A 14418-nucleotide genomic window follows, 5' to 3' on the forward strand; every position below is an offset into this window, starting at 1 on the left:
CTCTTCCCTTTCCCTGGGGAGTGGTTTCTGAGAACTGAGCACCTACTATCAGTGTGTGATTCAGTTCTGAGGCTGGCTCAGCCTCTATCCAGGAGTGGGAAGGGTTATGGTTATCCACTCACTCATTTGGTTGGTCAAGTCACTTAACAAACATTTAAGGAGCACACACTATCTGCAGGCCAGAACTCTTCTCTGTGCACATGGGTGAAACCTGTCCTCATGGTCTCCGTGGGCAACAGCAGCAGGGATGTCTGTACTGTTCCCCCCTGTACTGTGCCCTGGTGCCTAGCACAGGACTTGGCACCTATCAGGTGAACAAATGAACCAAGTTCCACACGACTGTCATGAGAGCCGGGAGGAATGCCACTCTGTGCCTGAGGAGGGCAAGGGCAGGTCAGCCAACAGAGGGAAGTATTCGGGTGAGTCTTGAGGATTGTGTGGAACAGGTGGAGGAAGGGTGACCCAAGCAGAAAGATCAGCATATGCAAGCGCAAGGGGGCCGGGTGCATGGCAGGGCGGAAGGAAGTTGATGGAATCAAATATGCCTTTTAGAGGGAGCCTCTGGGGATGATTTGGGGACCAGCTTGGCACGGATCAGAAGGGAGGCAGGGAGAGCAGCTGGGAGGAAGCAGGCACTCCAGAGCTGAAGGAACTCAGCAGTGGGCAGAGGTCTAGGGTCTTCGGCGGGGGTTGGTTAGGGGATATTTCGGAGGCTTGAGGACCAGGAGCTGGGGGCATAGTGGGAAGGTCAGGAAGGGAACCGAACCAGAGCTGCTTCTTGGGCTGGAGAGGGTGGTGCTGAAGTCGGCACTTCCTGGAGCTGAGATTATTATTTTTTTAAATTTCTTATTGCTGTTGTTTTCAAGAGTTCAGTTTGGGTTTTATTATTAAGTTAATTAAAAACACATTTTTTTGGGGGGAAAAAAAAGGACAAAAAGCATCTTTTACAGCAAGGCGTCCTGATGAGGCAAGAAGGAAGACAGGGCCTGTTGATTTAAGCTGGGCCCAGACAGTGGAAGGGACAGAATGGACCCAGAGCCCAGTAGGAGACACAGGGGTCCCTGAGATGGAGTGCCAGGGCAGGAAGGCAGAGTGAGCCCTGCACCCTTGGGTGGGCTCCCACCCCAGTGTTCCCTCAGCACCCACCCTAGTGCACTGACCTCAAGCCCTGGGAGCCTTCCGAGGGCAGGGCAGGAAACTCAGGAGGCAACCGGCTTTGCAGTCAGATAGGTGGCTTCCTGTCAGGGCCTGACACAAGCTGGGCAACCCAGAGCCTTCACCTTCCACATCTGTAAAATGGAAGCAGGCCCTCAACGAGCTGCTGTGACACTGAATGAACAGGTGTGGACAGTTTACCAACAACTGGCCTGCAGGAAGGCCTCAGCAACGATACCTCCAGGGACGTCGTCTGTCGGTGTCTCTTTGACCAGCTTGGCACTGCTCAGGTCCCCTCCGGCCTCTTCCTGGGGCATCAGCCTCTTTTGCCAGGAATCCTTAGCTTTGAGGTTCCCCATCGGCCTCCTCAGCCACCCATCTCGCGTTCCTTCCCAGAGCCCTGCCATCACTTGGGGATCCACTGCAAAGTTCCCCTCCTGGACCCCAGCTCTGGAGGACTCGGCCACCTCCCTCCTGTAACCTTTTCCATTTGTCACTCTCTGCCGCCTTCCTTCTGCCCACCCAGCCTGAGCCCACCGAGGCCACCTGGCAGCTCAGTTCCGTAACGAAGTACCACAAACAGGGTGGCTTAAAACAACAGAAAGTTATCCCCATGCCATTTGGAAGCAAGAAGTATGAAGTCAAGGTGCCAGCAGGGCCACGCTCCCTACGAAGGCTCTAAGGCAGGATCCTTCAAGGGCTCTTCTGGCCTCTGGTGGTTCCGGGCAGTCTCTGGTTTGTGGTTGCATCACTTCAAGCTCTGCGGTCACGGGCCATCTCCTCTGTGTGCCTCTTACAAACACACTTGTCACTGGATTTAGGGATCATCTGAATACTTCAAGATGACTTCATCCCCAGATCCTTAACTTAATCATATCAAATACTCTTTTTAAATAAGGTCATATTCACAGGTTCTGGGAGTTAGGATGTGGATATATCTTTTGGGGGGCTACCATTCAACCCACTACACCCAGCAGGCCATGGGGCCTTCCTGAGCCCCCTCGGGCTCTTCCAGGGCAGCCTCCACTCACTGACCTAAATTAGGCACACACCCCATCACCCCACACCTGCACCACAGCCTCCAGCGTCAGAGAAAATCATGTGTCCTTCCCACTTGTCCTTGGGGCCCTACCTTCCCAGCACCTGGGAGAGCTGCTTCAACCCGTCTCACCTACCAAGGGCTTCCTCCTCTTGCTCTGGTAGCCTGAGACCTTTCCTAGAATTCTCTTCTTTGAAACCCTAGATACTGACCAGTGTGGTCCCTTCTCCTCTTCTCAGCCCAGAGGCCTCTCCACCCCACCCCCACCTCCCACTGACGAGAGGAGCCATTACAGGTCAGGCTTTGTATCCTGGCTGTGACCATTACCAGCTAAGTGACTCTGGGCAAGCCGCTTCTCTGTGCCTGTTTCCTCATCTACACATAATAACAGCACTGTGCCTCACAGGGAGGTGGTGAAGGCTGAGTGAAGAGCTGGCTATTCTTTGATGAATGAACCAAGATGTGCTAACCCGGCAGGTCTGCTCGACTCCCACGAACCAGCTCAGAGGACTCTGTACCCCCAACAGCAGCTCTGTCTACCGTGCAGATTTGAAGGCTGAGGACATGGGGTCCCTTCCAGCCTGGGAGGACTGTGGAGGGGGCCTGGTGGGGTGGGAAAGACCAGACAGTGACAGGTAACAACCTAATGTTTACTCAGCTCATACCAGGGCCAGGTACTATCCCAAGTGCTGCCACTTGGGACATGAGGCTCTACTCAAGGCAAACCTGGGGACTGCAGGCTCAGAGGAAAAGCCACCTGTGAGGACACGTGGGAGCCAGAGACCACAGAGAAGCCAGGCTGTGGCCTTTCTGGGGCTGTGGGAGCCCAGAGCAGCTCAGGGGCTGGGCTGGGATTGGGAGTGGGCTGACCTGATGGGAAAAGGTTGTAACCCCAAGTGCTGAGGTTCGGGGAAGGGCCTGGCAGGTAGGGCTGGCTTTAGGCTGTCAACCTGTGCCAGGCGCAGCATGATGGCAGGCAGCATCATGGTGATGCTTGCCTGTTTGGCACAGAGTTGGGACTCAGAGATTTCCTTCCAATTCTGTAACACCGTAGTGAACTCTAAACAGTTGATGATTTGGTTGGCATTTCCAAGGGCCCAGACAGGGCCCAAGAGAGACAAGTAGAGGCTGAGAACCTCATGAGGGGTTCCGCAGAAAATGCCGCAGAGCGCCCAGTCCAGCATCTGAGAGGGAACCACGTCCTCATGGACTGGCACTGAGGGAGCAGGTCCAGACAAACCCCCTAGACACACAAAGAAAGTTCCAGAAAAGCTGGCTTAGCAGCTAGCAGTTCGAATCCCAGCTTGCCTCAGTTAGACAAGCGCTTCTCAACAAGAAAGGACTATGTCCCAGACAATACTTGTTGCACTCTTCAGCCTACAGGTACCTCATGCCAGAGTGAGATTCGTGTGGCCTGCAGCCAGCTGGGGAGCCACCTGGGAGGCTTGGAGAGGGGTCTAGAAAAGGGGATCCACTGCAAAGTGCTCAGAACTGAGAGGCTAGAGGAAAGCTTCACTCCCAGGCTGGCCAGGCAGAGGCCATGGTCTTCTGCACTGGGAAGTGCCCTGGGCTGTGGCTCTCAGCCTCTAACTTCACTGCCAGCTTGTGAGGGTCCGGAGATGGGGTATTAGAGGCCCCTTGTACCTCTCACCACAGTACCTGAATTGGAGGAGGCGCGCTGACTCATTGAGCTACATATGCAACCAATGGAAGCTACCTCAGCCACACCCAGGATGGCAAAGGCCTGAACTGCAGCTGTCCCAGATGTGGCAGCCTCCTGGGCTCTTCCTCTGTTGCCTCAGGAGAGGCAAGGTTCTCATGGAAGAACCAACATGGACCATCAGGCACACCCCATCCCCCATCTGGTACCTGCACTCTGACTGGTCACTGCCTGAACCATGCTGATTAATATTTTGAGATCATCTTGGAGAGGGACCAATTCAGGCCGTCAACCTGTGTCAAGAAAAATTTCCGCAGGTTAGGTCCTCATTCTCATCAGCGCGGAAGACAGCCTTCACTGTGCCCTGCTGAAGGCACGGATGGATGCCTAGGGCACTGCTAGGAGGCAGGCGAGCACTCCTGTTTTCAAGTGCTCTCAGGAGGCCAAGGTGATGTCAGAGTTGGAGAAACACGTTAAAGTCTGCTCTTGATAAGGGCCAAAGATACCATTTTTAGTGGGAATTGTAGAGTTCCCTACAGGACCCCAACTCTCAACCAGGCCTGCTTTGGCCAGAGGCCCCCACCTGGCTCAGTCCTCACACTGCACTGTGCCTGCAGGACGTCTGGATTTCAGGCTTACTCTGGGGGAAGGGCGTTCTGGGCTGCGTTCCCCACATTTCTGGCGGTACCGTATTGAGTGTGTGCTTCTGTCTTCAAACTCATTATCAGGGAAGCTTCTCCCTCCAGACTCTACCACTTCTCCTACAGCTTTGTCCAATGATGGCCTCTAGAGACGGCCATGGGACCCCACTGGTGGGGCCAGGCCAGCAGGCAGTGTCCCCATCATCCCTCTGCAGACCCACTCCTTTGAGGCCCACCTGGTTCCCCCATCTCCTCGGCAACATACTGCTGTCTCCCCTTCCCTCTGCAAAAACCCCAAGGTTTACAGAGCTCTTCTGTGACCTACGTCAACTCTCATTAGCCCCCACAACCCCCGAGGTAGCAGTTATTGGCACCCCCTTTCATGGATGACATTGATATTCCAAAAGCTGTGACAGAAACCGGGATTGTGACTCACACTTGTACATAGCCACCTCGAGGTTTGGATTCATCCCACCACTCGGCCAGAACCTACCCTTCATTTCGCTGCCTCGCTTGGGGGGCCTGGTGGGGACGACTGCAAGGCAAGCGAGGTCCTCTCTTCTTAGTTCCCCAGTGCTGTGGCCTCTCGGCAGGGGCCCCTTCCTCCTGCATGTCCACCCTGCCTTGAAGTCCCTCCACTGTCTAGACTCTCCTCTCAATTCCCCTGCCCACAGGCTGGGTCCTCAATCTCCTCCTCTCCTGCCGTGGCCCCGTCACTCGCCCCCACGGCTTTAACCACCTCTCCGGGATGGACACCCATTCCCTCCTGCCCACTCCCAGGTTCCCAGCAGACGGGCGGACATCTGCTCCCAGATGCCCTCAGGCAACTCCAACCTACGCATCCACATCCAGTCTCTAGATCTTCCTCTCTCCGAAACCACCTCCTTCTCTCTCAACTAACAACATCTTCACTGGTCTTCTAGTCACTTGGGCTCCACTTTCTCTTCTTCCTCATCCTCCACAGGCCATCACCTGGTCCCTCCCCACCTGCTGCTTCCAATGCCGCAGCCCTGACTCTCTGAATGCTGAGGGCAGGGCCCTGCAGAGCACAAGCTGACTTACTCTAAGAATGACTAGTTTGCCTCAATCATTCACTCGTTCAGGTTATTTATTGAACGCTAGGTACCAGGCACTGCTCATAGCAACCAGGATACAGCACTGACCAAGAGACAGACCCCTGTCCTTGAGGGACGTATATCTCAGCAGGGAAGAGACAGTAACTACAACCCAAACGTACAGTACGTCAGGGGGCACAGGAAAAGGAAAGGCACAGGAAGAACCGGCAGTGCTGGTCAGGGTGCTGTTTCACACGGGGATCTGGGAAGTCCCTGCTCCTTACAGTGGAAGAAACACTCTCAGGGACTTTGTTTATAAAAATCCAGAAACTTTGTTCCTTAATCCTTTAAACTGACAACACTTGTTTCTACCAGAGACAGGGGGCTTCGTGGTTTGGGGGAACACGGTGAGAGTCTGGCTGAACAGCCTTTTATGATCTTAATTTTTGAACTACATGTGTGTATTTCCTTTTAAAAACATTCAATTGTCGAAATAGGAAAGAATTTACAGTCTTTTGGAAAAGATTAACCATTTTCATGGAACTATTTCCTTAAAGGGGACCTGTCTGCTATCTGCCAACTGCTGCCAGGATGTCGCAGATGTAGAACCCTCCAGTGCTCCTGAGGCAGGAGTCTTGACGACAACGACAGCCAATAGGCACCTGCGAGCACTGACCACACGCTGGTGTACGAGCGTTATGTGGGCACTAGGTTAACAACGACCACAGTGAGATGGGACACCCTCCGGGTGGTAGGGCAGAGGACTTGGGAGGCTTAAGACCAGGATGTTTGCTAGTCGACAGCCTTTGGGTCTCTACTTAAGTGGCTGTCCATCTTGGCCATCGCAGTCACTCCTGGTCTTTACCGATCACTGCTGCATCCTAGTTAGAAAGCTATGGACTGGTGGCCACATTAAGGAAAACCTTAGGAAAGACTGGCCCACAAGACAAGATTTAGCCAGCAGCCGGATTTCAGCCATAGTCCTCTGGCTTCTCTTCTGATAAAGCTGGTGGCTCGGCAGAGGTGGTAGGGAGGGAGGGTTTGGCTGCTATGTGGCAGAGGCCTGGGTAACACAAGACATGACATCCTGATTTCATGCTCAATGTGACAAGCACGGGGCTATGACCAGACTCAGAGGAAAGGTGGGTAATTAGGTGCCCTGTATGCACTAAATGTTTTGTCCCTCAAATTCACACGTGGAAGTCTAACCCCCAATGTGATGGTATTTAGAGGTGGGGCCTTTGGGAGATAGGTTTGGATGAGGCCAAATATGGAGCCTCCATAACAGGATTGGTGCCCTTATAAGGGGACAGAGCTTTCTTTTTCTGCCACCGGAGGACTTAACAAGAATATGGCCATCTACGAAACAGGTCCTCACTAGATACTAAATCTGCTGGCACCTTGATCTTGATCAGCCTGCAGAACTGTGGGAAATGTTTGTTGTTTAAGTCTCCCAGTCCATATTTTTGTCATAGCGTCTGAACTAAGATAGACTGTTTGAGCATGACATGATGGGGTCAGCTTGGGGTGGGAAATGGGCTCCTGTTCTTTAAATACGCCATATAACGCAAAGTCACTGCCTCTGGGCTCCACACATTCGGACCACCTGCCAGGCTCAATCTGAGTGCTCGGAGACAACAGTAGGACGCACAGCCTTGTTTCTGTCTTTCAATCTTCAGTGCCTAGCACTGAGCCTGGCCTCACCAGGCACTCAGAAACTGCATAATGGCAGAACGTTAGATTTTTGAGAACCCAGTGTTCTGAACTACTTTAGGAATGCTCTGTGTAAACCATCCAGGGCCCAGGGCTCCCAAATTCAGACCCAGCCCCTACTGTCATAACCAGCCGCAATATCTGTACCCCTCTCCAAAAGCAGGACGAAGATTTTTCTTCACTTATAAAAAGTTTATGGCTTTGCTGATAGGCAAGAAATCTAGCTGGATTTGTGGGCAGCCTCAAGTGTTAATGAACAATGATTGTGGCTTGTCCAAAGAGACTGAGTTTCCCAAATATAAAACCAGACTGAAGTTGTGTGCCATTTTTAGAGGCAGTGGGAGGGGTGTTGTTGGGGTGCTCACTGTTGGGAGTCTATAGGACCAGCCAGTGGTACCGGTTTCCAGCAGACAAAACATTCGAAGACTACCCCAGGAACCCAGGACATGTGGTTTTCTGCTGTAATGCACTAAACCACGAAACGAATCAGGAAAAATGACTTAGCTCTAACTCTGTGACCCTTTAACCCTTTGTGACACACCTAACACTCAGGGCTTCCATCTCCTTATCACTTCATAGCAGGCAAAGAGAGGTCCTCCAGCTCTTACACTGAGATAGTGTCACCGGCTTTCTCAGAAAACCAACCCTGTTTTTATGACAATTTGTGACAAGCTACTTAACCCCTATGAGACTTGGTTTCCTTATCTATAAAAAGATAGAATTGGGAGGAGACAACTTGTGCAGTCGGGCAAAAATAAAGACTTACAAGTTAGGCAGGCAGGCTGTTTCAACTCTGAGCCCTGTGTGGCCTAAAGGAGGTTACCTGACCGCTCTGAGTCTTAACTTTCTTCACCTGGAAACTGGAGATGACAATGTCTGCATGAAGGACCGCGGAAGGATCCTGCTCATGCCACCCTCCAATAGGTGCAAAAGAAACATCAGTTTCCTCCCTTTGTTCCTACTTCACATTCAGCAAGTGTAAGAGGGATGCGAATGTGCTGAAATGTCTGTAAAAAAAAAAATCGAACCTTTCAAAAGAACGCCATCAGAGGCGTGACATCAGATACATTCACCTACGTTTCCCTCCTCCAACACAAGAAGGCTTCTGAATTACTGCCCACCTCTGAGGTCGAGAGGGATCTGAAAGACTAAGGACAAGAGGCTGCCTGAGCAAAGGTGCCAACCACAGGAAGCACTGTTCAAAGCGGGAAGAGACGTGGTCCGGACGCATGGTCCTGTTCGGTGCCATGTTGGATGGGCTCTGTGAGAGCGCTGGGGAGCCTCAGAAAGGTCTGGGGACCTGGCCAGTCAGTGCCATGAAGGTGCAGTGAGCTCAACACCGGCCCCGACACCTGGCCTCAAGGTGGTGCAGGAGCAATGGGCACTACTCCGACGAGCAGATTAGCTCTCAATCACCCATGGGAAGGGCTCTTATCAGCTGTAAATGCACAGCCTTCCAAAGCTGGCTCTGCGAGCATGTTACCCAAGGGGGACAGGACAGACCCACAGCACAGCTCAGGGAGGGACACTTTGCATGCTGGAGAGATGCTGCCCTGCATCAGTCTCAGCCAGCACACTTCTTGTGACATCCGACCTTCCCCGTGCCAGGTCAGGAATGGGGGACCCCAGCCAAGGCTCTCATGCTCCAGAAGCTGGTGGTGCATTTCCCATTTGGAGACTCCTCATTCATAACACAGCAACTGAGGCGAACGTTATTTGAAATTTGGAAAGAGTTGTAATTCTGAGATGCTTCAAATGTTGTCAGTTTTAGCTTCTACAGACATGGGGCCTCTCCCTGAGCGGGGACGCCTTCAGCTGTGCTACAGAGACGGCTGCGAGGTGGTGCTCTCCTGATGAGCAGAAATGTGGTGGGCACGAACCAGGCTTATGATGTGGATATAAACACCTGTGAGAGCAGAGTCAAGATGCTGGCAGTAGGGAAATGGACTCTGTAGGAGGAGGTGATCAAGAATCTTGGCTATAAGAAAGGATTCTGGGTATGACAACCCAGCAGAGCCAGTAGGCCACTCTGGTTCTCATAAGATCCTGCCCTCATTTGCCACTCAGCACATCCCCAGGTACGATGGGTCAGCCCTTTTCTAGCTATGGCCCTCACCAGAAAAGTAAATGCTATAGGACCTCAGACCTCATGGTGCTAAGGAAGAAGACTCTAGTCCGAGAAGGTCCTACTGGTAGGGTTCTGGGAAGCAGGGGGGCTTCTCAATACAGCTCCCAATCCCTGGGAGCGGCTGCATGCTCCCAGGGAGGTAGAGGGTGCAAGTGGCTTGGCTATACTGACCCCCGACTGGAAAGCCAGGGCCCCCCTCACATCTGCAGTGATCACGCGTGTCAGAGACCAGCAAGCCTGCACATGTGAGAACGGAGCACACGCCAGCGGTGACATAGGACTCCCTTCCCCACTCCAGGACAGCAGGGCTCAGGGCCCAGGCTTGACTTCTAAGGCTCAGAGTGGGTTCTGCTGTGGGACTGACGTGGCTTTGCTTGTTTCGAGGACCCCAGTTCAGCCTAGTCTTCAACCCTCAGACAAACTGGGACAGGTTGGGGACTTTGATGTTGAGGTCACCGATGTTGATGTTCCGAGGAATCTCCGGCAGGTTGATGTTTTTCACAGCGGACACGGCCCGGGCGGGGGCTGCTGAGAGGCCGCCCTGCAGAGAAATGACAGGTGGGTGTGAGACAAACCCTCAGTGTCACCTACTTAATGCTTAAAGAATACCGGGGAAGGAGACCTAGAAAATGTCCAACCTGAGCACACACAACACAACTTTTGCTTTTTCCTCCCTGTTCCTCGAAGGCAGCTAACACAATAATCTTTGGGTGAGATGGAGACCATGGTACAGGGGTCCAAACCTTGTGCTCCTAAAGGGGGTTGTGGCTTACCAAGTTTTATGGCCCCTGCACCTACCAGTGCCTGCTAGGTAGGTGGTCAATAAATGCTTGCTGAAATAATCTGAGACAGTTTGACCAAGTCACATTCGGTATCAGGGGCAGCTTTCAGATTACAAAACCAAACCAAACCCTTTCCTCAAGATATTAAAGACTCTCAAAGACAAGTGCAGTCACAGGGAAATTCTTGAAAGGAAAAAGAATGTCACCATCACGGCTTAGGGCGACTGCTCGCCAGCTAATAATGTGAGATGGAAAAGAACTGGCTTTCAAAATGTCATGTGGCAACAAGATGGGAGGAAGCACACACAGGAGGCAGGGGGCATCCACAGACACGAAGGGACTGGTAACAAACTCCGAGGACAAAGGTGTGTACGCTCAGCCCCCATCCTCCAGGATCAGCCCTGGTGTGCAGGGAAGGGGGCAAGTGGACAGGGACTCCCTCAAAACCACTTCCCTTCCTCCTTATCGCCTACCTTCTGAGAGAAACTCCAACTCTACCCTCAGCCAGCAAGGCTCCATTTCTTCTGGTTTCCAAACCCGTTGCCTCTGACTCACTTACTATTCCTGGAAGCTTCCCAGCCTGCATTTCTAGAACTACATTTGCCACAATAGCTGTGGTCTGGAAAAGCTTCTTCAGCAGAACTGCTAGTCCTCACAGAAAGAATTCTTGGTTTCGCAAGATCAAGTTCCGTTACACGAAGCAAGGAAGCACTTGAAGATGCTTGGATGACTAAAGCAGGGGTCCGGTGGGCGTCTGCCGTGTGTGAATGTGTACCCCTGGTACCTCCCCTCCCTGGTAAGGCTGATGAAGGCGATGCAGGGACTGCTGGGGGATAGAATAGACTCACTGTGAGCATCTGTGTCAAGCCAGAACCACGTGGGGCTGGACGAGGGGATGCTATTTTCAAACCCTGTCCAAACTCTACTGTAGCTTTTCTAAGGCTAACTGGAAACAAGGAAATTGGCAACTCTGAGGTCTGGAAGATACCACGAGAAACGGCTGCTGGGAGGTCAGACTCATACAGCACCAACTAGGAAACCACACAGGAACTGGAGAAGGGGACTCTGGGCCCCTCCAGGGAATGTGTGGCTTGAGAGGAGGAATTAACAACACAAACGTGGGCCCTCGCCCCCACGTCAGAAGTTGCTTGCCTGCCCATGTCAGCTGGCTTTTCTATCCATACCTTTAGCCTCCTTCTTACCTGGCCTTCAAATCAATGAGCTTTCACGGATCAGGGAAGAAAGGAGGCGAGTGTAAAACATTCCTAAGGTTCCAGAGCAACATAAACCAACAAACATGCACCCGTTCCCCCTCCTGCCCAGGTCTTCTCAACCGCCAGGGCAAAGTACAGCTGTGCGCTCACCTCTGATTTCTCCAGCCTGTTCTGAGCTTCGATCTGAGCCACGATTTCATTCATGTTTGTTTCCAACACCATTCCCCCCATCACCACCTCCTGAAGGATGTAGTGCACCTAAAGGAGAACCAAAAATAAGGGTTAAAGCACCCAGCGGTCGTTAGTGAGGCCCAGAAGGAGACTTCGCAGGCCGTCCTGCACCAGCAGAGTCGTCAGACCTGACACCAGCTCTGGACTCACGGCAGACACCTAAGCCCCTGATCATTCACCTCAGGGGTTTCCCTCACGCCTCGCACATCATAACATGAGTCTCTCCCACGAGCAGTGGTAGAGGTGCCTGGCTACACTCCAGGCAGGAAGGTGACAGCTGAAAGCACAGGCTCTGAAGTCAGACAGACCTTGGTTAAATTTTAGCTCTGCTATTTGTTGGCTGATGACTTTGGGCAACTTATCCTCTTAATGCTTCATCTTCCTTCCAGGATAGTGGTGAGGACTAAATGAGATAACCTATGTAAAGCACCTCATGTGGTGCCTGACACATACTGGGCTCTAAGTAATGGTGGCATCCATCACATTATCATCACCCATCCATGTCCATCAATAGATGAATGGATAAACAAAGTGGGGTACATACGTACAACAGAATACGATTCAGCCTTAAAAAGGAAGAAAAGTCTGACACATACTATGACGTGGATGTACCTTAAAGACATTACACTAAGCAAAAGAGGCCACACACAAAAGGACAAAGGTGCTATGACTCCACTTGTATGAGATACTTAGTAGTCAAAAATCACGGAGGCAGAAAGTAGAATGGTGGCTGCTGGGGACTGAGGGAAGGAGTTATTTAATGCGTACAGAGTTTTGCAAGACGAAAAGAGTTCTGGAAATGAGACGCACAAAAATGTGAATGTCCTTAACACTACTGGACTGTATACTTAAAAATGAAGACGGTAAACTCTTATGTAAATTTCACAATAAAATTGAAAGGTCACTATAGCAATGCTCTAGTACGCATTTCTCTTGTTTAACAAATCCATTCTTCAGGGGGAAGTAGTACTTGTTGAGCATCGACTATGTGCTGAGCACTTTATATGTCACTTATTTTAATTTCACAACGTTAGTGTGAGACAGTTAATGTAATCTCCATTTTATATATGGGAAAAGTGATATAGTGAAAAGTCAATAAACTGTCCCAGTGCCACGTGCATTAGTAGTGAAACCGAGCACTGAACTGAGGTCTGGCGGAATCCAGCGCTCACGTTCCACCCTTACCCCCACACTCCCACAAGATCCCAGACTGTGCCTTGCCCCTGTCCATCCTTTACTGCTAGTCCACATGGAATCATTTTAAGACATGCCTTTGGTTTGTCAATATTCTTGTATGAATTCCTCTAGGCTTTGTCCCCTAGGCCTAGGGCAGTGCCCAGGGCAGAGCCGCCATGCTGAATGAATGAAAGGCTGTTATTAAGTCTGAGTAGCGCATTCCTCGCGCTTAGAAGATGGATGACGGCGTGGTGGCACAGGCTTTACGGAGAAGGTGTAGTAAGGCCTAATATAGAGTATCATGGGGACCAGCGGTTGGTTAACAAAAAATGTCAGTTAAGACTTCTGATTTGAACACTGTATCATTAAGTCATACTTTTTAAATGCTATTCAAAATGTATTCTAAGTGCAAAAAGGAGAAATAAAAATGCAAACTCCATTTTCAACAAAACTAGAAGATAACCCAAATCCTAGGCCTCAAAACAGGGAAAAGCTGTGCAGAGGAGGGAGCATAAGGGCCCCTTTCCTTTCGAGAAGGAAGCGCTGAAAGAATGCTGTGGGAAGAGGACACGGGAGCTACGGAGCTCAGAAAGACCTACAAAAGTACACTTCCTGTAGCGAAAGGGCACCCCCTCTGGGACCAAACAGATCCTTGTTTTTGGATGACAGGAACTTCCTTGGACCGGGGGGTGGGATTAAATGAGAAACCACATACACAAGCTATATTTGCCTCACAGAGTTGGTCTGTCTGGCAGCAGAGAACACAGGCTTTGCGTTGTGGAAAAGCTCACAGATGCCCATCTCTATTGGCTGGACAAAATAAAGGGTAAATGAACTCACCCAGAACCCTAAATCATGAGAACTGCAGCCAGCTTGGGACACAGACTTGGCACCTCCCTAAACAAGCATCCTGCAAACAGCCAGTCCCTAAAAACCTCACCTATTTAAAGATGAGTTATAAAAATAAAATCTACACAGGATCTATATAAGATACAACCAGAAAAAAATTAGGAAAGAAATAAGAAAACCAAAAGGCAGACTAAGACTACACACTGGAAAAATGCCACAGATAAGATTGTAATAAAATATTTTGCAAAATTAAAAAAAGAAAACTATGAAGCAAGAGCTCAAAGCAGAATTGCAAGAGCTTATGGGAGACGTGGGCAGGTAAGAGAAGACATCTACTAGCACAGCTCAGAAAAGAAGTGGAAGGAAAAAACGTACAGAAATGAAGGTGAAACTGGAAGGAACAGGGGGAAGGGACACCACTAAAAACATAGCAAGGAATGAAAAGGAGAGAAATGAAATAAAGCAACTGAAATGAAACAAAAAAAAAGAGTTAAAAGGAATAGAGAGAAAATGATAGTTACAGAAAATAGTAAAGAAGATGTAACAGATGCATAAAAGAAAAGTAACATGAAACGGAACATAAATGTAAAGATTTGTTCATAAAGATTACATAAAGATGTAATTCAAGATGTTTCTGGGAGACAAAAGGATTAAAATGCTGAAAGGGCACAGTGTACCCCAGGGAAAAGTGACCCTGAAGAGTCAGTGCCAAGAGAGGGCTGGAGGGTTAGATTTCTGGATTTCGGCAACCTGGCAAAAAAATCAAATCACTTAA

At 50.6% G+C, this 14418-nt stretch overlaps 1 protein-coding gene across 1 annotated transcript in view; it reads right to left on the minus strand.

Annotated features, from left to right (window-relative positions):
* Nucleotides 1-8975: 8975 nt before the first annotated feature.
* AP3S2 (adaptor related protein complex 3 subunit sigma 2) overlaps nucleotides 8976-14418 on the minus strand; it is a 38470-nt gene continuing 33027 nt past the window's right edge. Inside the window, exons 5-6 of the mRNA XM_006905270.3 lie at nucleotides 11538-11645; nucleotides 8976-9932 (exon numbers count right to left, since the gene is read on the minus strand). Coding sequence (XP_006905332.1) covers nucleotides 9804-9932; nucleotides 11538-11645 — 237 coding nt within the window. The 3' untranslated portion in view covers nucleotides 8976-9803. The remainder of the gene's footprint in view (nucleotides 9933-11537; nucleotides 11646-14418) is intronic.

Source organism: Pteropus alecto, unplaced genomic scaffold (genome assembly GCF_000325575.1).
Source record: "Pteropus alecto unplaced genomic scaffold, ASM32557v1 scaffold60, whole genome shotgun sequence".
NCBI lineage: Eukaryota > Metazoa > Chordata > Mammalia > Chiroptera > Pteropodidae > Pteropus > Pteropus alecto.